The 25,513-nt window shown below is 39.7% G+C and overlaps 1 protein-coding gene across 4 annotated transcripts in view; it reads left to right on the plus strand.

Moving 5' to 3' along the window:
* The window catches only part of SNRK (SNF related kinase), a 37,138-nt gene extending 13,324 nt beyond the window's left edge, over positions 1-23,814 (plus strand). For all 4 annotated transcript variants that reach the window (XM_061585992.1, XM_061585994.1, XM_061585993.1 and 1 more), the window contains 4 exons: positions 11,344-11,485; positions 12,810-13,022; positions 15,642-15,776; positions 19,567-23,814. In XM_061585992.1, the coding sequence (XP_061441976.1) occupies positions 11,344-11,485; positions 12,810-13,022; positions 15,642-15,776; positions 19,567-20,785 (1,709 nt within the window). In that variant the 3' untranslated portion in view covers positions 20,786-23,814. The remainder of the gene's footprint in view (positions 1-11,343; positions 11,486-12,809; positions 13,023-15,641; positions 15,777-19,566) is intronic.
* Positions 23,815-25,513: the final 1,699 nt, after the last annotated feature.

A 25,513-nucleotide genomic window follows, 5' to 3' on the forward strand; every position in this document is an offset into this window, starting at 1 on the left:
GGCAGATCAATTCCTGGAGTTAAATGTTTGTATCTTTCTGCAAATAGTAAATACTTTTTATCAGCATATTGGCTGTAAATCAAGTTGTCAATAATTGTAATAACATAGTTTATTGAAGACAGCGATAGCAGCAAGATATGCACCCACTTTATATATATATATATATATATATATATATATATATATATACACACACACACACACACACACACACAAACGCACACACATATGTGTGTGTGGATATATATACACACACATGCACATATATACATGCACATATGTGTGCACAGTTTTTCTAAGGGAACTCCAAGTCTGAGTCTTCACAAATGTGTAATTGTCTTCTGTAACAAGATGCTTTGAGAAGAACATAACATTTAGGAAAATGTATTTATTAGGCCTTTTTGCCCTGCTCTTGTGCCCAAAGATCTTCAAGAATAAGTTACAGTAGGGCCCCGCTTCTCGGTGCCCTGCTTTTCGGCATTCCGTTAATACAGCGCCAGTAGGGCTGGAGCTCCCCGCACTCCAGCTGACCGCGCCAGAGGAGGGGAAAATCGGCTGTAGCGTGCTACAGTTGATGTTCTCCTCCTTGGAGGCGGTCAGACTCCCGTACTCCAGCTGATCGCCCCGGAGGAGGGGAAGATCAGCTGTAGTGTGCTACAGTTGATCTCCTCCTTGGAGAAGATCTTCTGGCGCGATCAGACTCCCCCACTTGAGCTGATCGCCCCGGAGGAGGGGAAGATCAGCTGTAGTGTGCTACAGTTGATCTCCTCCTTGGAGAAGATCTTCTGGCGCGATCAGACTCCCCCACTTGAGCTGATCGCCCCGGAGGAGGGGAAGATCAGCTGTAGTGTGCTACAGCTGATCTTCTTCTCTTCTGGCGCGATCAGACTCCCGCTTGAGCTGATCGTGCCCGAGGAGGGGAAGATCTGATCTTCTCCTCCTCTGGTGCGATCAGCAGGTTAGGTTCCAGACCCCCATGCTACAGCTCATCTGCTTTTTGGCGGTTTTCGCTTTCCGGCGGGGTTCTGGAACCTAACCTGCTGTATTAGTGGGGCCCTACTGTACCATTAAAAAACAGTCCCTGCCTTCAGGCTTACAATCTTAAAAACACAACATAAGAGAGAAGAGGAAAACAAAGAAATTCAGGCCCTGTTTCTTAAAATTAACAGTGGGAGACAAGCTGGTTTCTCAGCAAAACTGATAGAGTGGGGATTGTTTTGTCTGTCCCGCCCGCACAGCCTGATGTGGTAAATGCTGCTAGATGAGAGTTGAGGAAGAGAGGAGCCAGATGGAGCTGGTTTCCTAGCTGAGCTAATGGAGTGGTTCTGTTACATTCAGACGGAATAAGAGATTCTCTAGATTTCAACTACCTTTGTTTGGGATTTATATTAAATATGGGGTTATATTGAATACAGTGCAAATGTAAGGACAATAACCCAAGGAGAATGTTCCACTCCTTTCTCACCACTGCAGTTCCATGTGTGCCCATCAAAGTCTCTTCTGAGCATCAAGGGATCCTCAGGAGACAGTTTGTAGTGGTATAATCCTAGCAGCTGCTATGTTTGCATCGCTAGCCAGCATAGTGCAGTAATTAGATTTAGATGGTTGCATTAGAAATGGAGAGACTTGGGTTCAATCCTACTCAGCCATGAAGCTCACTTGGGTAACTTTGTCAAACCAGTCATATTCTCAGCCTCCTTATACAGTGGTTGTGAGGATGAAATGGTGGGTGGGAAAGAACCATGTATGCCACTATGAGCTCTTTGGAGCTCAGTGGGCTGTATAAAATAAGTAGAATCATGGCAACAGTAGGCAATCTATTCCTCAACAAAACAACAGGCATTGATTGGTTGGGTTTTCCCAAATTTCCCCAGTCCTCTATGTGCCTATGGTTGCATGGTGTGCATTTTTGAGATAGAGGTTGGTATAATGCTTTGCAAGCCAATGAATGCAGTATTTGTGAGAAAGAGGCTAAGGTGAATTCTGTTGATTTTCCTTGAAAATAGACACTGATTATATGCTAGGAAGGAAGGAACCATATGAGCCCTGCTGAATTAGACTAAAGGTTTATCTAGTCCAGCATTGTTTCACACAGTGGCCAATCAGATGCTTATGGGAAGCCCACAAGGAGGACCAGAGTGCAACAGGTCTATCCCCACCTTGCGATTCCCAGCAATTGGTATCCAGAGGCATGCTGCCTCTGATCCTGGTGATAGCAAATAGCCATCCTGACTAGTAGTCTTATCCTCCATGAATTTGTTTTATCCTGTTGACCATTGCCACCTCTTGTGCTACTAAATTTCATAGCTTATTAATTATCATTATGTATTAAATTTTTATCCTGCCCTTCCTCCCAAAGGAGTCCAGGGCAGCAAACAGCAAAATGTTAAAACAATATAATTTAAAATAAAATAAAACCATATTTAAAATATGTGAAACAAGTAAAAAGCATCTAAAACATTTAGAGCATCTAAAAATATTTAAAAGCAATTACTACTCATTATTTTCATGGTTGCCATGTTCAGTATCTCTCAGCCTTCAAATGCTTGGGTAAACTGGAATATTTTACAATTTCTCCTGGAAGTAAATAATGAGGGAGTCAGGTACACCTCACCAGGGAGGATGCTTCATATATGCGGAGCCACCACCAAGAAGACCCTGTCACAGGTCATCAACCAGACAGCAGCCAGAGACAACGCCACCAACAGGACCTTCCGTGCCCGTCATAGGGTTGAGATGGTTGATATTGGGGGAAGTCGCTCCTTTAGGTACTTTGGTCCCAAACTGTTTAGGGCTTTGTTTGCTAGTACTACCATCTTGAATTTGGTTTGGTAGCTTACTGGCAGCCAGTGCAGAGCTTTCTGGACCAGTGACATGGTCCCATCAGGCTGCCCCACTTACCAACCCAACAGCCACATTCTGCACTAGCTCCACCTTCCAGACCATATCTAATCAAGGGTGGCCACATGTAGAGTGCATTACAATAGTCCAAGTGGAAAGTTACCTTAACATGGACAACTCAATAGTCCAAGTGGAAAGTTAATTGAACATGAACAACTGAGGCCAGGGTATCCTGGTCCAGGAACAACCATAGCTGGTGAATCAACCTAAACTGGCCATAAGCACTCCCAGCCACAAAAGCCACTTGAGACTCCAAGGACAAGTTGGAATCTAGGAATATGCCTAGACTGTGAAGCTGTTCCTTCATAGGGACTACAACTCCCTCCTAGACAGGTCATACACCTAATTCCTGGACACAAGAAACACCCATCCACAGCACCTCCATCTGATCAGCACCTATAAGATGGCCTCTCCTCTTATCTTGTGATTGCTACATTTGCTGAGGAGCCATTGGTGAAAGACTTAATGAAAAGCTTTTTGAAAGTCCAAATATGCAGGGTCTGCTGGATCATCCCTATCTACCTGTTTATTAAAACTCTTAAGGAACTTTAAAAGGTTAGTGAGACACAGATTCCCTATGCAGAAGCTGTTGACGTGTGTGCGGTGTTGCGTGAAACAGCATACATTACGTTGGAGTTAAGTTGAGCAAGATACTTCTTCAGAGCATTAGAGCATGTTAAGAGTCTTTATTAAGACATTATGGCCAAAGGCTTAAGAGTATAATACATGTAAAGTTTCTTCAGTCACCCCCCTTCTGGTACATCTCTCTTCAAAGGTAAACACAGAAGAGAACCTCTCAGTTCAGAGGCAATATTCAGAAGACTACCTCTCAGGTCAGAGGCAATATGCAGAAGACCAGCCTCACAGTTCAGAGGCAATATTCAGAAGACACAACTTGCAGACTCTGTTAGAACTTTCCCAGTTGCTATCTCACGTTACCATGACAACCGCTGGCCTTGGATGTCTGCTCACTCTCAGGCCAAGAGATAACAGTTACTTCTGCAAACTTGCAGGCTTTATGGAAAACAACTAGAGACAGTAATGCCCATGGGTCACAGCCCAACAGAAGCCATGTTAAATTTTCTTCAAGACTTTGTTGTCTGTATTTTTGGTAATTTTATATTTAGTAATGATTGCCACCAATTTATATAATACAGATGTTAAGCTAACTGATCTGTAACTTTCTGAATCCCCTTTTAAAAATCTGTGTTGCATTGGATGCTTTCCAATCCTCTGGTACAAAGGCCAATCTTAAAGACAAATTACATATTGTTAGAAGACCAGCAATTTCATATTTGAGTTCTTTTAGGCCTAGGACTTCATCTCTTCTCACCGCTATTTGCCTCAGTTCTTTAGATTCCCTTCTTGGGGAAAAAATCAGTCCAGGTAAAGGTATCTGCCTTACATCTTCCATGATGATGGTGATTATTTATTAAATTTATATCCTTCCTGTCCTCCCAAAGAAGCCCAGGGCAGTAAACAACAAGCAATAAAAACATCTTAAAACAATTCCAGTACAGAAGGCCTGATTCCTATATTGTGCAGAACAGACCTTCTGATGAAATGTCATCTGCAGGAGGCCCTTACCTGCAGAGTGCAGTGATTAACTAAGTATATAAGGAGTGGAACAATATTTTCGCTGTGTTGGTCTCAAGTTATATAGGCTTTGTACACCAGAACCAGCACCTTGAACTTGGCCTGGTAGCTAATTGACAGTCAGTGCAATTCTTTCAGTAGCAGGGTAATTTATTGGTAATATTCTGTCCCAGTGAGCAGTTGAGCCTCTGCATTTTACAACAGCTGCAACTTAGCAGCTGCAACCAGTGCAACCACACATAGAACGCATTGCAGTAATCTAGCCTGCAGGTAACCAGTGCTTGGATGACAGTGATTGGGCTATCCTGGTCCAGAAAGGGCCACAATTGTCTCACCAGCCAAAACTGGTAAAAGGCACTTCTAGCCACTGTGGTTATCTGGGCCAATAGTGACTGAGGTAGATCTAGGAGCACCTCCAAACTATGAAACTGCTCTTTCAGGGAGAGTATGACCCCATCCAAAGCAGGCAGTTGACCAATTATCTGGCCTTGGGAATCGCCCACCTACAGTGCCTCCATCTTGCCAGAATTCAGAGCCAGTATTTTGGCACTCATCCAGCCTACTACCTAGTCCAGGCACTGGTCCAGGGCTTGCATGGCCTCTTCTGATTTAGGTGTTACAGAGAAATAGAGCTAGGTGTCATCAGTATACTAATGACACCTTGCCACAAATCTCCTAATGACTGCTCCCAGTGGCTTCACATAGATGTTAAACAGCATTGGGGACAAGATGGTACACTGCGGCACAGCTGACAGGGAACCAAAAGATAATCACCTCAGTGCTATTCTCTGAAACCAATCCTGGAGACTGGATCGGAACCATTGTAAAACAGTGCCTCCTATACCCACCTCGCTAAATTGGCTCAGAAGGATACCATGGTCAATTGTACCAAAAACAGCTGAGAGCAATTGTCTGCTTACACATGTTAAATTTGATAGCACTGTGGTTGTTGCTGTTTCCGGTGAAGCAGTGCTTGATCTTGCACCAGGTTCTGGACATCACTTAAGGTTTCTTCTCTGTTGGGTTCCATGATCAGCTGTTTTAAGGCACAGTTGTTAGGGTATCTAAAAATTGTATATTCTTTTTGTTAACTGAATATGCATTTACCCATTCTGTGTGATGAATTGAAAAGTCTCCCATTACTAGAAAACCTCCCTTGGATGTTTCCTTGATTTTCATTTTTCATCTCAGTGTCACCCTGAGCATTTGGTCAAGGGAGCATTGATGTGTCTCCAGTGTTAAATTACTTTTGGAGCCTGGTATTGCCATCCACAGCCATTTTTTGGAGGAGTCTGCCCCATTTGAGATTTATAGTTTGTTTTCCAAGAACACATAGTCAGTGACTCTGGCCTTTCTGTAGAGTTTGTATCCAGAGGTAACCAAATCACACTGGTTGCCTCCATTCTCCCAGGTGTTATGTCTGCTATATCTGTGTCCTCCTTTTAAAAGTACTTCAGATCCTCCATCTTGGTTTGGAGGCTTCTAGTATTTGCATATAAACACTTATACATGGTGTCCCTGTCAAGTGTCTCTGACATGTGAATTTTCTCTTTGGCCATTTTGACTGGCTATCATGCCCTGCTGTACATGACCTCCTAGTTTCCCATTTGGATGGTCAGAATCATTTTCATTCCCTTGGGATTATTTTTTTAAATGTTTTTAAACCTTTTTTTAAAATATTTTTAAAAGCTTTTAAAAAATGTTTTTATAGATGTTTTGTTTCAATATATTCTAGGGTCTGTTTTTATGATGTGTTAAAGTGTTTTTAGTGCTTTTGTTTGCCACCCTGGGAGGAAGGACGGGATATAAACCAAATAAATAAATAATTCATTCTGAATAGGGATGCTCCCCAGCTCCTTCCAGCTTTCCTTCAGAGGTCAATTGAAAAAAATTGCTGTGCAACCTTTGATATCAAGCATCTGATTCAATCCAATTGTTGCCTTAAATTATAATAACTTCATTCAGGAGTTCCAGAGAAATTGTGGATATTACATGCGTCCAACTGCACAATGAGTGCATAGAATATTCAAATATGAAAGAAATAAGAAAGCTGGCCCCAAGCTCCATATTGATTTGAAGTGATCGTTCAAGTCATATAGTATGAATTTTGGTGGGCCAACTATAAATTCAGTTGTGTTGCTTTGGCAACAGAGAAGGGAATGAAATATAAGTTAAGAGACAGATGTTTCTTTATTCAGTCTAAAATTGGTTCATTCCTCTCCAAATTCATATGACTATTGTGCTTTATTTCCTGTCAGCATCACATTGTTGTGATGACACCTTGGATTTCTCGTCACCTCGTCCTTGTGTGTGGCTTGTCTAGTGCTATTCATTTCCTTAACTGTCCCTGCACTGTCATCAGTGCATAATGCTAGACCTTAGTTTGTAGGCCAAGCACTCTGCAGCAACAGCTCAGACAGGAAATCCTCTATGGCAACTGTCATCCTCCAAACCAGAAAGGGAAGGGGCAGGAAATGGTAAGAACACAGGCACAAAGGATTGTTAGGGTGGGGTAAACTGAGGGAATGATCTTGCCTAAAAGTATAGCTGTAACTGTTGAGACTGATTGATAGTTTTCTGTTTCTGCTGCTTTCATTAAGCTACAGTTGCAGTTAACCTTCATCCTTACAGTTAAAAAAAATCACACTTGCCTGACTTGGAGGTATATTTGGACCCCAATGAGATTGCATTGGAAGGAATGGGTCACTTTGTACCCGAGAGACACCCCTTTTTTTGTCAACACAAGTTTACTTTAGCCAAAAAACGCTTATTTAGAGGATGTAGAATTTTTCTGAGCAATATATGTTGGCTCCTTTTCCATGCATATTGAGTAGACTGTGGTATTTTTGGACCCCAGTGGGGTTTTTTTACATTCAGAAGGAAAACGTTAAGTGACTGGCTAAAATTTGGGGATGTTGTATGGGTGACAGCTTGTGACAACGTCCTAGAAGGATAACTCTGCAGGTCTACGCATTTGTAAATTACACAATAAAAGGCAGAATTTTCCCCCCAGGTAGTTTTGGACCCCAGTGGTTTTTTGTTTCCAAAAGGGAAACAGTAAGTAGTAACTGGCTGAAATTTGGAAATATTGTACAGGTGACAGTTTGTGACAATGCCTCAGAAGCACCCCCCTGTAGGTCTACTTATGTGTAAATTATACAATGAAAAGTGCACCTGGGGGATCCAAAAGTCAGGATGAAGGTTAGACATAATGGGAGAAGTCAAGAGTATTTCCCTCTCTATTAATAGGATAGCTAACTTGGGCTGAAAAAGCTGGTATAGCACAGTGGGGAGGAGAGCCTGGCTGGGAGTCCACAGTCTGTAAGTTCAAATCCCCACTCGTGTCTCCTGGGTGTCAAAGGCCAGCTAAGATCACCCCCACAGTGAGTGGCTCAGTGGTTATGTGCCCTGCCATCTGTGCAGCCGTGGGCAAGCTGCATAGTCCCAAGGAGCCCAGTTGCCCCCCAGCTGGTAGTTGTGGACAAGGAAGGGGCTGGCTTGTGCAGCTGTGGCAAGCTGAGCAGGCCCTAGCCAGCTGGGGAGGACTAGCCTCAGAGGGAGGCAATGGTAAACCCCCTCTGAATACCACTTACCATGAACACCCTACTCATAGGGTTGCCATAAGTCGGGATCGACTTGAAGGCAGTCCATTTCCATTCAACTTGGACTGACAAGATTGTATAAAAAAACCTCACATTGTCTTGAAGAAATAATTTCATAGTATTCAGTCTCACACTTGCTAACATCAAGCACCATAGTTCATAATTGGAAGTTGATAAAATAATCCTTTGACACTACTACCTTTTAAATGAAGTACTCATTTTGTTATGGTGTAGGATGGGGAATTATTACATGTGAAGCAGGAATACTAATAGTGATTGTCTACTGGGATGAGTTACCAACTGCGCTAGTTGTTGCAAGACCAATCCTAAATAATATAGCTGATGTGGATATACTCCTTATTCTGTAGAGAATTTTTCTCATTTCTCATTATTCATATGGATTTACAGGAAAGATCCTTGAACAATAGTATGAATGTGTTGCTTTATTTACTGGTCTCTTTCAAACAAAATCCCTGTGGATTATCATATCATTAAAACACTTTTCAGGTGTATTCCTCTGTGCTGGGAAAAATTCTTTTGGAATCAATTTAAATAATATCTAGCCCAAAACATAGCTGTTACTGATGGGGATAATATGATTACTATTTTTAGGGGGGTGCAGGCATTTTCGTATCTTTAGTTTTAGAGATGTAGAAATTGAGAAGGTTAGCATCTGCTGTGATACTGTATCTGTTTCAAAATATCATAGAACCACTATGTGATTGTCAGCTTCTGTAAAAGATAACAATTTGGTTCCACAAAGAGCAATTTCTGAATGATTTAGGCCTTGATCATGGGATATATAACTAGGTCTTTTTGTTTGAAGTTTTATTTTGTGAAGACATTGACAATCCTTTTTTGCTGCCTGTACATCTAAATACAAGCCAAGCCTTGGTTTTCTCTACTAACTAGATTTGAGACGAGCATGGCAGGGGCAGTCAGTGACGTAGCTTGGTTTCCATGGCAGTGACTTGATGTTATGTAAGGAAGTTGCATATACACTGCCTGGTTGTCATGGTTCTGAGAATCCTACTCAAACAGCTCTTTCTCAATCAGATTTTTTCAGTAGCATTAAAGGTACACAGGTGCAGACCAAAAACACATGAAATAACAAATAGAATCCCACATTCTTATTGTGTGTCTGTCACAATTTGTGTAGCCTAGTAGTCCTTAAGAACAACATCTTATTTTTAAGATACCAAATTTACTTTTTTAAATCACTGACTGTCCGTATGTAGCTCTCATTTAGATCCTCTTCCTAAACATATTTTATACAATTCTGCATCCATTTTTAGGGAAGCAAATGTTGATTCTTGCTAGCAGGGATTTTTACCTTGATACTGGTCTAGATTTTTTGTGAAGATAGCTGCCAAGCCATTTACATATGGTAGCAACAAATAGAAAATCTAAAAACAACAACTCACATCTAATGTTGGGCGTTCTTAATATGAGCATCAAAACTCCCAGGGAGAATGGCAAGGTACTTAGAAACAAAACTGCCTACTTTGGCCTTGGCTAGCAACAGATGTGTAAACAAAGTTGTTTGCATTTCCTCCTATTGTTTTCTCATTCTTGTACAATTTTTGCTCTTAAATTAATATTGTAAAATTGTGATCATTCTCCAGCTGTTTATTCATAGAATCATAGAATAGTAGAGTTGGAAGGGGCCTATAAGTCCAACCCGCTGCTCAATGCAGGAATCCAAATGAAAGCATTCCCAACAGATGGCTGTCCAGCTGCCTTTTGAATGCCTCCAGTGTCGGAGAGCCCACCACCTCTCTAGGTACTTGGTTCCATTGTTGTATAGCTCTAACAGGACGTTTTTCCTGGTGTTCTGTCAAAATCTGGCTTCCTGCAACTTGAGCCCATTATTCCGTGTCCTGCACTCTGGGATGATCGAGAAGAGATCTCGGCCCTCCTCTGTGTGACAACCTTTCATGTACTTGAAGAATGCTATCATATCTCCCCTCAGTCTGCTCTTCTCCAGGCTAAACATGCCCAGTTCTTTCAGTCTCTCCTCATAGGGCTTTGTTTCCAGTCCCCTGATCATCCTTGTTGCCTTCCTCTAAACCTGTTCCAATTTGTCTGCATCCTTCTTGAAGTGTGGGGCCAGAACTGGACGCAGTACTCAAGATGAGGCCTAACCAGTGCTGAATACAGGGGAACTAATACTTCACACAATTTGGAAATTATACTTCTGTTAATGTAGCCTAATATAGCATTTGCCTTATTTGCAGCCACATTGTACTGTTTGCTCATATTCAGCTTGTGATCAATGACAATTCTAAGATCCTTCTCACATGTCGTATTGCTGAGCCAGTATCCCCCATCTTCTTGTTGTTGTTGTTGTTGTTGTTGTTATTATTATTATTATTATTATTAACTGTGCATTTGGTTTCTTTTTCCTAAGTGTAGAACTTTGCATTTATCCCTGTTGAATTTCTGTTGTTTTCAGCCCAATGCTCCAGCCTATCAAGGTGCCTTTGAATTTTGTTTCTGTCTTCCACGGTATTAGCTGTTTCCCCCAATTTTGTATCATTTGCAAATTTGATAAGCACCCTCTGTACCTCCTCATCCAAGTCATTAATAAAAATGTTGAAGAGCACTGGGCCCAGGACAGAGTCCTGTGGTACCCCACTTGTTACTTCCGCCCAGTTTGAGAAGGAACCTTTGATAAGCGCTCTTTGAGTATGATTCTGGAGCCAACTGTGGATCCACCTGATAGTTGTTCCATCCAACCCACATTTAGCTAGCTTGCTAATCAGAATATCATGGGGCACTTTGTCAAAAGCTTTGCTGAAGTTGAGATATATTACGTCCACAGCATTCCCATAAAGTACTTCAACACAGTTTTCCACAAATCTTGTTTTCAACCAACAGTTGATTTTTTTTAGGTTAGTGTGTTGTAGGATACAGTAAAGAGGTGCTTATATATAAACAAAGGTGAGCAATTTGTTCAGATAGGGGCTCTATTTCATCATAAAATCTACACCACCAAGGTAATCACATTTTAGTTCATATGGGAGTAGAGTTTAGTCAAATCTTCAAACTTCCACTATTTTTTTCAGTGAACATCTGAAGCTGCCTTACATCTTTCTGTGTAGAAGACATTGTAGCAGTAGCTCCTCAATTCTAAATAATTAAAATGTTGGTTCAGATTTACTATCACAGTAAACCTTTTACCCTGTGCCAGTTGTGATCAGTTTTTTGAAAGTACAGTAATTTATTTTGTATTTTTTTACAGATATATGGAGCCTGGGAGTTATCCTTTACATGTTGGTTTGTGGACAACCACCATTCCAAGAAGCAAATGATAGTGAAACTTTGACAATGATCATGGACTGTAAATACACAGTGCCATCACGTGTATCCAAAGAATGTAAAGAGTATGTATAATATTGTAAATGCTCTGAAATTGAAATAATAATACTAGTAATTAAAATAACAATGCTAGCAATTCAGTACAGAAGCAGTGTGATGCAGTGATTAGGATGGAGGAGTCCCCAGTTAAAATGCCTACTCAGCCATGAATCTCATTTGAGGACTATGGCCAATCACTATTATTTCAACCTAGCTTATCTCACAGGGTTGTTGTGATAATCACATCACGACATATATACCATATATGCTACCTTAAAATCCTTAGAGGAAAGGCAGAATATAAATTAATTAAATAATAAAACATAAAATATACTCCGTCTTCATTCTTGAAAGGGTTTGCTTCATTAAACATCACCCTTTATCCTGTTCATTAAATAACTGCTTGTATATTGATCCTCTACAGAGGTCCAAATGGGATATTAACTTGATGTCTGCTTCATCAGTGTGATGAATGCTAAGCCTATGTACAGATTAGGATTTTTTTTAAAACTAAAGGAATGCTTTTCTCCCTTTTATCATTTTGATTGCTCAAGGCCAGAATGAGATGGCTCAGTCTTCCTCCTGTCATCAGAATTTGGTTGCTGTTAGTCCAAGAATTCCTTGGTGACTGGAAACCAGAAACCCTGTAAACATTTTTATTGAGCTATTTTCTAGATTCACATAGCTTGTTATAAAGTAAGATTTTGTTGTTAATGAAACAGAAGACAGTTTAAGAACCCAAGACTGCTAAATACAAACTGTGAAATTCGTTTGAATTGAAAGATTTAATTTACTTTTTAATTGCAATTCTGGTTTTAATAATTCTAATTGCTTTTATGACTTAACATTTGCAGGGTTAGTTCCACTGCAGCTATGCAATTTTTGAAGACTGGTTTGAAAAAACTAATGAGTGGAAACTAATGCAAGGATAACTAGTTTTTGTAAGGGTATGTCTGCATCAGTCCCTCTGATGCAGATTTTAATGTTGTGTTGTCCCTTACTGTATGCATTGTATTTAATTAACTTTTTCCTGTGCTGCTATTTGTAATACATATGTGCAAGGAATGCCAAGAGAGGCACTAAGGGGCAAATCAAAACCACGTTCTAGTAGGTAAATATGCTAGCTTCCCATCTAAATAAAAAAGCATCCATACTCTCAAATTCATTTGCAGGCTGGTGCAGAAGCTTACTTTTAAAGCTTGAGTGATGATGTCCCTTGGATATCTGTCCTCATTGTCTGTCCCCGGACATCAGGAGAGACATTGTGCCCCCTCCCCCAAAAAAGGTTTGGGGAATACTCCCTAATGTGGCAATGCTAATATGCTTATAGAGCTGTTATTTTGTCCCTAGTTTAATTACTCGAATGTTGCAAAGAGACCCAAAACGAAGGGCATCTTTGGAAGAAATTGAAAACCATCCCTGGCTACAAGGAGTTGATCCATCACCTGCAACAAAGTACAATATTCCATTAGTGTCATACAAAAATCTGTCAGAGGAAGAGCACAACAGCATCATACAGCGAATGGTTCTTGGAGACATTGCAGACCGGGATACCATAGTAGAGTAAGCTACCATTTTATATAGTTTTTGTATTTCAGTATTTCAATTACAATTTTGTTACTAGATAGTGATTTTCTGTATAGAACATAAGAAAAGCTTGCTGGATCAGGCTCATGTCCCTTTAGCCCAACGTTTTGTTTCCAACCACTGGTTTGACCACTGTTGTCCATGTACTGGTAACCTCCAGACTGAATAACTGTAATGCGCTCTATGTGGGGCTGCCCTTGAGGTTGGTCCGGAAGCTGCAGCTGGTGCAAAATGTGGCAGCAAGACTGCTCACTGGGGCAGGGTATTGCCAACATGTCACCCTGCTGCTGAATGAATTGCACTGGCTGCCTATTAGCTACTGAGCTAAGCTCAAGGTGCTGCTTTTGGTGTACAAAGCCCTATACAGCTTAGGACCTGTGTACCTTTAAGATAATCTTACCCATTACATACTCAGTTGGTCACTATGCTCTGCAAGTGAGGGCCTCCTGCAGATACCATTTTATCTGCACAACAAAGGAAGCAGACCTTTCATGTAGTGGCACCTATCCTTTGGAATTCCCTCCCCTTAAATATTAGACAGGAGCCATCTCTGTTATCTTTTCGGCGCCTACAGAAGGTCTCTACTTAACAGGCTTGTTGAGAGACCTTATCCCAGTCTGCATCTGGGTTGGAATTAAAGTTTGTTTTTATGATGTCTTAGAGTGTTTTTAGTGCTTTTGTTTGCCGCCCTGGGCTCCTACTGGGAGAAAGGGCAGGATATTAATCTAATCTAATAATAATAACAATAACAACAATAATAACCATTGCTGACCAGTTTACAAGCAAAGCCGGAAAGCAACATATTTTCCCTGATTTATGGCTCAGTACCTGGAATTCAAAGAAGTATTTGCAGACACAAGATATTTAAAGTATTTGTATGCCTCTTTGAAGACTAAGGTGGCCTACAACAAATTAAACAATTCATCCCCCCAAAACCCGAAAAAAACAAATGACAAAAGTTTGATAACTTGTTGGAAATTGGTAACTAAACCTGGTCAAAATGAGTTCAAAGAGGGGCCCTGTGTAAAGAGCAATTAAAATAAGCACACTATCATTCATATTTTATCCAATAATCTCTGTGTTTTCCAAGATCTCTGGGCAGTGACATTATCAACAGTTTTGTGTAGTTGATGGGGGTGTTGGTGGAGGAATATGGAACATGTGCTCCACCTTAAGTGTCAGCAGGCCAGAGGGTGGGACATCCTCACTTGTATAATGCACCTTGTTTACTCCTGGTCTCTACTTTATACACCATAATCTGGGTATTGAGATTGGGATTGTGGTAGCTCCCCAGATGTTGTTGGACTCCAGCTCCCATCATCCTTGACCATTGGTCATGCTGACTGAGGCTGATAGGAGCTGGAATCCAAAATATCTGGAAGGCACCAGGTTGGGGAAATGTGATTTATGAGGTCTTGTCTTGGCTCTTCCCTAGGTATAAACCTTGCTGTTCTTAAATTTTGTGTTTTGTTGTAACAAAAAAATTAACTACTAAGTAGGTTCAACTGCTGAACAGCGAAGGGGACGTTGTTGGATACAGTTTGTTCAAGTTCTGTGTAGAAGCTATTGAGCTAACAAGTGCATGTTATTCACACAGTTGAAACAGGAGTTTGTATTGGCCAAGAAGCCTGCTTTAATGCCTAATGAGTAAGCAGATTAGAACAAATGTCAGTTTGGCTATCAAAGATCTTTGGTCAGTGGCCTATTTATCCAGCTGTTACTTGTCTGTAGAGAAACTGATAAGAGGCCATCTGAAACAGAAGTTGGTTTTGCTTCTAAAAGTAATACGAACAAGCATGATAAGAAAAAAATTCTTTAGCCTTTCAGAGTTTTGCTCATTGTTACTTGCAGATTGGATAGTAGGCTTTTAGCTTCTTTCTGTTGGGGCAAAAGAACAGAAATGTTCTCACAACATTTGTAAATTTGAAAATAATATAGCCTGTTCATGAATTGATTTTATTTTTGTCCTGAGCTTCTCGCCTTGTGCGGTGTTGGACACTGTTGGCTGGCAGCAATGTTACCATGAACCAGGATAGGGGAGGATTTGAGGAAAGTCCATGTATAGTGAGTGATACTCTTAAGACAATCTCTTGATCAAGTCTCAGTCAGCATCGACAGGACTTGTTTCCCTAGGGTTGCATTGCCTCTCCCTGCAGCAAGAGGGAGTGGAGACATTCCAAATCCTAGCAATTGTAGTCACATATGAATATGTGACTACATAATGCACAAATCTATCAGGAGCTCAGCCTCATAGAACAGAACTCATTTGTAGATAATATGCTAAAACAAAAATGAAATATAGTTATATCTAACAGTTGCAAAAGATTACTTACTGAAGCATAGACATCAGGAAAATCTACTCAGCTTTTGGTTGCTTTCCTTAATATATCCTAGTTTGACTATTGGACTTGCCACATTAGGCTGTCCAGTTCTTAAACCAAAAGAGTTTGTCAATATGTCAAAGCACTAATTTCTACTTTCAGGCATTCTTCAGTATTTGCTTTGAGGAGTATTGTTAAGTTGTGTTGGCTACATGTTCTGTTTCAGAAAACGGGTGATGTATGATGTGTTCCATTTTAATTTTATTTCCCTAAGGGCTCTGGAAACTAACAAATACAATCACATCACTGCTACCTACTTCTTACTAGCAGAGCGGATTCTAAGAGAGAAACAGGAGAAAGAAATACAAACCAGATCAGCAAGCCCAAGCAATATTAAAGCTCAGTTTAGGTAAGAATTAAAAGTATTTAAATTGTACTGAATTTAAGAGATTTTATCTCATATTCTTTAAAGGGGGCATATTTTTTGACAATTTTAAATAACTTGAATTGTAAATAGATTGTAAGACCAATGTGGCATAGCATTGTCAAAACATGGTGTGCTTTATGGCTTCTGAACAGTTTTGTCAGTAGTTTTGAAGGCATTTTGCTATAGAAGGCTGTTAACCCCGTTAGGAGCTAGCACCTAAATCTTTTTTTATTATTATTTATTTCATTTAGTTTATTTAGTTTATTTATATCCTGTCCTTCCTCCCAGCAGGAGCCCACCTACAGCATAGCCATAGACTGCCCCTTTTCCTTTTCCCTGTTGTCCTGATGTTGCCATTCTTAGCCTTTCTACCATTGATTCCACATTAGGTGAAGAATATCTGAGTTCATGCTTGCCCCTGTGCAGGCCGCACCTATAGTACAGAATGAGGCTACCGCTTTCTATAGTTGCAGAGTCTGCTTCCTATGCTAGGGCCAGTGAACAGGCAGAATTTCCTATGAAGAATAAGAGCTAGAGAGAACTTGAAGCCAATGCTTAATTTCTATTATATTAGGGATAGAGAACCTGTGGTCCTCCAGATGTTGCTGGGCTGCAACTCCCATAATCCCTGACTACAGCCCATGCTAATTGAGGCTGATGGAAGTTGACGACTGGAGGACAACAGGTCACGTACCCCTCACTTAGAGAGCAAAATATATTGGTTTTCATTTGTTAATGGCCAGAAGCCTTAAACCTAAGGTGGGTTTACACGGGTGCATGGTAATAAGAGAAAGTATAAAGCTGTCTTAGCAGGCTACATGTCTCTCTAACCCACTTTTGTGTAGCCTGAGTGGAGGGAACTCACCAAGATCTCAGACAGATATTTCAAGCCTTACCTATTAAAGATCTTCATACCAGGAATTGTGGGGACTGAACTTTGAACTTTTTGCACGAAAAAGCATGTGCTCCACCACTGTGGCATAGAACTTCCCAGTATTGTAGGTATAAATCTGAAACGGGCATGCTTGAATGCTGACTCCCATACCAAAACTCTGATGGTGAGCTTGAGACGCAAAAAAGTGAGTCAGCCAAAGAGGTAATAGAAATTTCACCTTCATTATTAGAAGCTACTTTGAGGACACTGTGTTTAAAAGCAGTAGGCAGTTCAAAAAATAAACTGTCTAGAAAGTCCAGCACAGTTGTATTTAATTTCAGAAACAGAATAGTTAAAGAAGCTGAAAGGTATAATTAGGAAAATCCCTTCAGGAAGATGAGGCTATTTAAAACCACTTATAATAGAGGCTAAAATAAAATGTATACTGCAGATGAGAAGAAGCACAAACAAGTCCAGGAAGATAGCGCTGTGTTTAAAAAGTTCCATCAAGGAGTATATGAAAGGGAAGAAGGTGTATTTTAAGGAATTGAAGTCTTGTCTAAATGAAGAAAATAACCATCAAAAGTAGATGTGACTTTCAGTATGCACTTAAATTCTGTTTTAGGACCGTCTACACCTCTTCCTTGATGCTATTGTGATGGTGGCGGAGAGCAGATAGGGACTGTGAGGAGAGAGGGGCAACACCCCTCCCATGATGCATCATCTTGATGAACATTAGTGTCTCCAAAGTTATTGTCCACTCTGAGCAAATAACTACAGGAGGTGGTACTTTTCAGAGGGAAAACTGTAGGGAAGAAGATTTACTCTTGTCCTGCTGTCCTAATCTGAGTTTTATTTATATTGGGCTGGGGGAGATGTGGCCAATTCTAAGCATGGAAAATTTTTATGTGCTTAAAATTGCATCTGGTTTGACCCCAAGATTGCAGCTGCTGTCCTTTGCACACTTGGGATTAAGTCATGTTGACCTGAATAGGACTTAACTCATTCTGAGTGAATATGCTTAGAATAGACATGGAGCAAATTCTGCAAAACCTCACTTGAATCTGACAGGCAAGAAAACTAATTAGACAAATAGTTTTTAGCAAATTCTTTAAATCCATCAGGAGTAGAAGATCAGTCAAAAGTGCTGTAGGACATTAGATGTCATACATTTAAAGCAATGCTGGGAGAAAACAGGGAAATTGCTGCAAAGCTAATTATGCGGTATAAACATGAATTTCTGATTACCACAACCAGAGAAGCTTAGACTAGAAATGCTGTGCTGCACAAACATACATATTTTCAAGGGTTATCTGATGCCTAGGCTCTCGCTCTGTGTCCAAAGGACACTGTGGGATATCTGCTATTCACTTTAAGTGATCTTGCAGAGGACCAGCAGGATTATTTTCCCTCTCCCCCATCCACCTGGTTTTTTAGTGGGCACCTTACTATTCTCCCTCTGGAACTCCAAAGCATACATTTGGCTTTGGCCTGATTTCTATGATTTCTAGATGTTTCTTTGATCTGCCTACCTCCAGGCTTGGGCATTGAGGCCTACAACTGCATAATTGGTCCCACTTGCACATGGAAAGGCTTGAGAATTTCATTGGTGTTCATGATGGCTTCAGAACCTACTCTGGATAATATTTTAAAAATTTTGGTCTGTTTGCCTAACCTTGCCTCCCTAAGTTACTATTTCTCTGACATATCTAAAACAGCAAAGAGTGTCTGTCTCTGCCTTAACCTTGCTTCATCTGAAACCTGGAAATAATATCTGCATAAACATCGGTTAAAAGAGTTGGGTTTTTTTGTATTCTGTGCCACTTCCTATGTGTTGATTTCCTAAAATGTTTTATTAAAGACTGGGGAGGAGTTGGGAGGAGCATAACATGACTGACACTTCAATACTTTTTTTTAAAAAGTGTTAGGAAATTAATATCCTTCAAAGGGAAAATTGTTAAAATGTTTTAAACAAACTGCATCTTGCCCTTTAAAAAGACATTTACCAGGATAGCTACAAACGAAAAAGGCTGGGTATGGACAGGCTTTAATAGAATTTTCTGCTTTTTACCTTTACACAGCAGACTCCTATACTATATCACAATTTGCATTTTGAAGATCTTACAAACAAGGCTTGCCACTGGATGGTGATGATGGTGCTATTGTTAAAGATGATGGCTCTCCAATGGCTATTAGACCAATTCGAGTTTTAGCAGAGTTTAGCTTAGTGTAGCTTACTCAGCACTCTGTGCTACATGGGTGTGATTTTACCTAAGAGAAAGCAAGCTTTTATCGTGCTTTAAATTACTTGTGCTTAGACTTGGTTTCAAATTAAGAAAAGACTACTTTATTAATAGAAATAGATACTGGATAGGAAAGGTGCTACTTCTATCTAGCTAACTTAGTTGGAGCCTGCAGTGGCCATGCCTGGACATTGCCCCTCATACGAGAGGAGAGGAGACAAAGAGAGCATGGCTCCTTCTCCTCCAGTGGTCTGCAGAGAAGAGAGAAACAGGAAGGTGAGTCAGAGGTGTGAATAGCTCCCTGAAACATGTCAGTTTACACAGAAGGCAGGCAGACAGAAGGATGAGCACAGGTCAGTGGCAGCCTAGCCAGCTAAGACGACTCTCTCTCTCCCCATACAACTGGGAGTTGCTCTTGTCACACTTCTTAAGAGAAACCTAAGCCCATAGCTGCCTCAGCTGTGCAGAACCAATTGATAGTTCACTGCATCCAAGCCTATATGTACAAATTTAGTTCTTTGCCTTCTTAGTAGATCTTAAAATTACATTTTGATTTTTCCCGATTACATTTTTCATAGATACAGTGTTACAAACTTTGCTTTTCAAACTTCTACTAATTGCATGTTTCTTTTTCTTCCTTTTTGCACCTTTCTAGGCAGTCATGGCCAACAAAAATTGATGTCCCCCAAGACTTGGACGATGACCTCACAGCTTCTCCTCTGTCCCATGGAGGTGTTCCTCAGTCTCCAGCTCGCAGTGCTGAAAATGTTCTTAATGGTCACAGGAATAAGGCACTTAATGATGCATCAAAGAAGGAGGACATTCCTGAATTAGCCGGACCAGCACTTTCTGTTGTTCCTTCAGTGAGCTTAAAACCTACAACTAGTGGTCGGAAGTGCTTGTTTAGGGTAGAAGAAGATGAGGAGGAGGATGAAGAAGATAAAAAACCTGTTTCCCTTTCAACTCAAGTTGTTCTCCGCCGCAAGCCTTCAGTTACAAATCGTCTTACTTCCCGGAAGAGTGCCCCAGTCCTCAATCAGATCTTTGAGGAAGGGGAGTCTGATGATGAGTTTGATATGGATGAGAACTTACCCCCCAAACTTAGCCGGCTAAAAATGAATATTGCTTCACCAAGCACTGTGCACAAGCGTTACCACAGAAGGAAAAGCCAGGGTCGGGGGTCTAGTTGCAGTAGCTCAGAAACAAGTGATGATGATTCAGAAAGTAGGCGACGTCTAGATAAAGACAGTGGGTTTACTTACTCCTGGCATAGACGGGATAGTAGTGAAGGTCCTCCTGGCAATCAGGGAGATGGCAGTGGACAAGGAAAACCAAGCAATGGAAATGGAGGAGTAGACAAAACAAGCCCTGGTGATAACAATAAAGGGGGTGGAAGTCCTTCCAGTAGTTCTAGTGGAAGCACGAATAACAATTCAGGTTCTACTCGCAGGTGTGCTGGATCTGGTAATTCAATGCAGTTATCTTCAAGAAGTGCCGGTGACCTGGTTGAAAGTCTCAAATTAATGAGCCTCTGCTTAGGTTCACAAATTCACAGTAGCACTAAATTCATTATTGATCCACAAAACACCATCTCATTTTCTAGTGTTAAGGTGCAGGAGAAATCAACGTGGAAAATGTGTATAACTTCTACGGGGAATGTAAATCCAGTTTCATCTTTGGGCAGCATAAAATTATTTTCTGATCAAATGTCAGACACTGCAAATGAATTGGAACGGATAAAGAGCAAGAACTTAAAAAATAATGTGCTACAACTACCTCTGTGTGAAAAAACTATATCTGTGAATATTCAACGAAACCCAAAGGAGGGACTGCTGTGTACCTCCGGTCAAGCTACTTGCTGTCATGTTGTTTGACAATAATCAGACTTAACCCATTCTACTTGACATCACCAATCTTCCTTTTCTGCGCTGTGAATACTTATTTCACTGAAACCCTTCATTGTCATTGTCTTAATATTTTTAAAATGAGCTTTGAGCAGTAATTTATTACATTTTAATTTAGTTTGCTTGATATGACAATGCATGATTTTATGCATGCTGCTAGCCAATTTTTTTGTTCCCAACAAACTAGAATTTGTGTAACTTTTTTACATTTATAATTTTACTACAGAAAATCTGGATTACAGTAAGGCTTGTGTCCAAATCCAGTGTAAATGAAGCACTTGATAGTTTCACATTCTGCACTTAAATGAGAGAGAGAGCTTTTGTTTCATTGTGAAATGTCCAATCTTGTTCTGATCTTGTGTGTTTCCTAAACCATGTGAGATGTGGCATAATTCTGTGTGTTTGCAACAGAACCAAAGCAATAATGTTTTGATGCTGAAAACTCTTCTGGGAGCTTTCAGATTTCCAAGGCTTGTACAAAGCAAAGATGCACTGAAAATTTAAGAAATCTTGAACTATAATTTTTAATCCCACATCTCTTTGTCTTAAACTATAATATGCATGAGGTGGTGGCTGAAGATCTTGTTTTGGTATGGACAAGACTGAAAATCTCTTTAAGGCAGCTTTCCCCCCAGAAATATTGTACATGCAGACAATCTTTTAAAAACCATGTAACAAAGGAAAGATATAAAGTCATCTGCTTGGAGTTTTTCTTTTTTTTACAATCCAAGAGAAAATACATTCACTATTGGAGTCTATTATGGGAATTGTTGGGTACAGAACAAGACATTTAAAATGGACCAATTTGTGTGACTGGGGGAACTCTTCCAACAAGCCAGTTCCTGTAAATTAACTGGCCATAAGCATATTAAAAGGCTTCACGAAGTTTGCATCTTCTCAGTCTATCTTTCACCCAGCCCCATAGCATTTGCAGCCTGTTTCCAATGTTGATGGAAGCTTCATAGAGTATTGATTACCTGAAGGATATAATTGAGCATCTCAATTTCTATTTTCCATTATTTCCCTTTAAACAAACAGGCAATTGAGATAGGTGTCTGTCACTTCGGTGTAATGTTGGTTATATCAAAAAAGGTGCAAAATACAACACTGCATCCAATCCTATAAACCAGGTCTTTTAAGTGAAGCTATGGTGAGCTAAAAAGTTGTTGGAATTTGAGTAGGGGTCTGTTCAGATCAGAACCTAACTGGAGTGTATTAAAATTATGCGTCCTGAATGCACTCCTTGGATGTCAAAATGTGCCATAGAATAAATTAATGCAAAATTAAAGGAATTGTTCTAATCTGAAATTTAGTTTGAGGTTTAAAATTGTCTTGTTTTATTCCCTTCAATAACTCTCTCCAAATCAAGTCAGATAATACAAGCTGCATGGATCAATTTCCTTTTACATTCTTCACTTCTGTTAGCCCTTTTAACCCCTTGCTACTGAAATGTCAGCAGATAAATGTGTTGGCATTTTTTATGTACAAAAGGATACTTTTGACCAGATGAACTAACTTTTGTGAACTTTTATCTAGAATAAAATATATTGCAGATTCCCAGTTTTGGGCAAGGCAAGAATGTTATTTTTTCATGCTCTGTGCACTGGGTCTTCAAAGCAATGCTGGTAAGAATTGATGGTATTATGTAGCAACAACCCAGACAGGCACTGATTGAGAGAGTTTACGCCGTTTAGTATCTTAATGCTAGCAAAATGGTCAAGTAGAATGCATTTCATTTACATTGTAGACTGTAGAGCACCAAAGAACTGTTGTTTGGTTATGATTTGTTCATGTTGTCTTTTTTAGTGTGGTAGTTTTTAATAAAGATGCAATCTAAGGCATACTTATAAGGAAGTAAATCCCACTGAATTCAGCATGCTTACTTCCAAGTAAACATGTTCAGGATTAGACTGCAAGTCTAAATCATGCCGCATATTTTAATATCTAGCCTAGGAGGGCTTTATACTTTTCCAATTCCCAAGCAAAACAAGTTACGAATGAAACCTGTTGCTTTAGTTTTTTTAAGCTATTGTTGCAATATAGTTTTAAAACAGCCTATCATACTAGTATGATATATATATATATATAGTTGAGAGCAACGAGAACAGACATGTAGGCGAAGCCATAGAACATATTTGCTTGAAATTTTCTTAAGCAGGGATCTTACAAAGGGCCAGAAGTATGAACAGTTCACAGATGACAGTGAACAGAGCATCTATATAAAAAGTAGGAGAAAGTTTATAAAGGGCATTGGCAATAAACTGTTGCAGCTTTTTATTTTCAAGTATTGTAAATATTCTTTCCACACATTATGTATAGCCTTGGAATGGCACCTTTTGACTAACCCCAGATGTTTTTCATTCCCTGTTTTTTATATACAGATGTATATATATGGTGCTCACTTTAGAACAGCAGTGTTGACCATTTATGCTGCATAAGCTGTAACATAGCCTTATTTAGTTGTGTATGGTTGGTTGAACCTCTGGGTGTACAGATGTTAGCTTGAGTGTTGTCTTTTATTCATTTGTTCACAGGTGAATGATTGTGCATGTGTTGTATGTTGTGTTACATTGTCATGTTAAAGGAGGGAGAGAATAACCACTACATTAAAATATATTGGACCAAACTATTATAGAACAAGTAACAGTTTCTTGTACCCCTTAAATCTGTCTTTACAAGTTGCATATAGTCAACGTAGCATATAAATTAAATATTGTGGAAAGCAGCTAGTCTTGTATTTTTCTGTATATGTATATAATGTACCTCTAGCAACTTATCTGTATTTAAGATGTGACAATCTTGACACACGATTTTACAATTAGCAGTAAAATTAAGCAGAACAGAATGGAGAAACGCTACATGTATTAGGGAGGGTACAGAAATATTGGTTGATCTTTGTCAATTGCTTCTAGCAATGTTTGGCTTTCTTCATTGTATAAACATTCATGGTGTGTGACAAATGAAAAAAAAATCCAGCTAATAAAAATGACCTCTTGATTGGTGCATAAATGAAGTTCATGTCAACTTTATAAACTATTAATATAGCTACTGTTTCAGCACTGATGTGATGGTTGCAATAAGTAAAAAATAGGGTTGCGTTTACCTGTGAATGATGTTCTCTGTTCAGTTCACACCTTGAGAACTGAACATGTGCAGGCCAAATTGTGGGAACTTTCATAGTGTTCTAATGAGCATGAGGCACTTTTCCCCTCCCCTTAGAGCTGTTTTATCTGCCACTTATGCGAATAGGAGGGTGAATGCCCTCTTTCAGTAGGTAAAGATGGGAGTATTTAGGAGTGTCTTGTTCTTTAGGTGTTGGTCACTGTGTTCTGGAATTTTCTCCCCCGGACCCAGTCTGCTGGGTCAAAAAGCTGGCTCAAAAGCCTTTATTTTAAAATAAAATACAAAAACACCATGAGTACAATTGTTCAATCAGATGGCCATTCTCTGTGTTACTTTTCATGGAGATGGGTATGAGGTGGAATTTGAAATGTAAATCTTAAGACACCTTAAAGAAAATAGGCTGTCTAATAAGCAATATAAAATGGCCGCCTTCATCTGATTTTGTCAGGTCACGGTGGCTCTCTGACTACATGTGTCGTGTTATATGCTCAGAAGAGCAACTAATTTGGCATCTCAAGACTGCTGCAAGACCTCACAGGCGTCTGTGCATCGTCTGTGTCCATATATAGAATATATTTGAAAATGTAAGTTTTGGTTACAATGGATTAATTGGAGCTTCTTTTGTCACAACTTTCTTGAAGCAATCTGGGACTCCAGAGTTGGTTACTTAACATTTTTTAAATTAAAAAATAGGTTAGAACTGTACAAAGTGTGCTGTTAGCTGTTTCAGACAGTACTGCAGGCTACCCTGTCTTTGAGCCTGTGATCCAGATTTGGCTTCAATCCAAAACTGCTCTGTCCAAATGGGTGAGAATTGCATACACATACAGAGTTTTCTTCTCTCATCTCCTCCCCTCCCACCCCAGACAGGTTCTCTGAAATGGCTTAGAGTAAAATATTCAATGCAGCTTCTCCACCAGCTGTAAAGACACTGCTTTAAAATACTTTTTCAGAACATTCTTGTCAATAATGGGTGTTTTTCACTTCCAAGGAAGCTTTGGGTTCTTCTTACGGTCTCTCTACTCTTTAAAATTCTAGTACTTAATCCAGCCAACAAACCTCACAATAAAATTTATACATTATACAAAAACAATACGATTTTATTGAATAATCCATTAGCCATTTGGTATCCTGGAAGGTTCTCTGAATATTATGTTTTTTTATTTGATAAAACAAAAATTTATTACAAACTAGCTAAATTCCTATTGAGAGTATTGAAGATATAAGTACAAATTTTATCCAAATCAATGAAATCATTTTTTCATATCCGCTTATTAATAGAGATATTTGATAAATTTATGTTCTGGTTTTGTACAATGTATACATTTTTATTGTGCAGTCTGTTGACTGAATCAATAATTTGCTGCTAGTATTAATATGAATATATAACTTGTATTCTGCAAGCACAGATATATCTCTGGCTGCCACTGCAAATCCGTCCTCACCCAGTCTTCAAGCTCTTTCAAATGTATGAAGGGAAATCTCAAATTTCCAATATTCATTTTGTGTCTTGCTTTCTAGCAGTGGAACTGCTCTGATGCTATTGTGTTGGAGAAGGGTAAAAATGTCTAATTT

Source organism: Rhineura floridana, chromosome 10 (genome assembly GCF_030035675.1).
Source record: "Rhineura floridana isolate rRhiFlo1 chromosome 10, rRhiFlo1.hap2, whole genome shotgun sequence".
NCBI classification, from domain to species: Eukaryota; Metazoa; Chordata; class Lepidosauria; order Squamata; family Rhineuridae; genus Rhineura; species Rhineura floridana.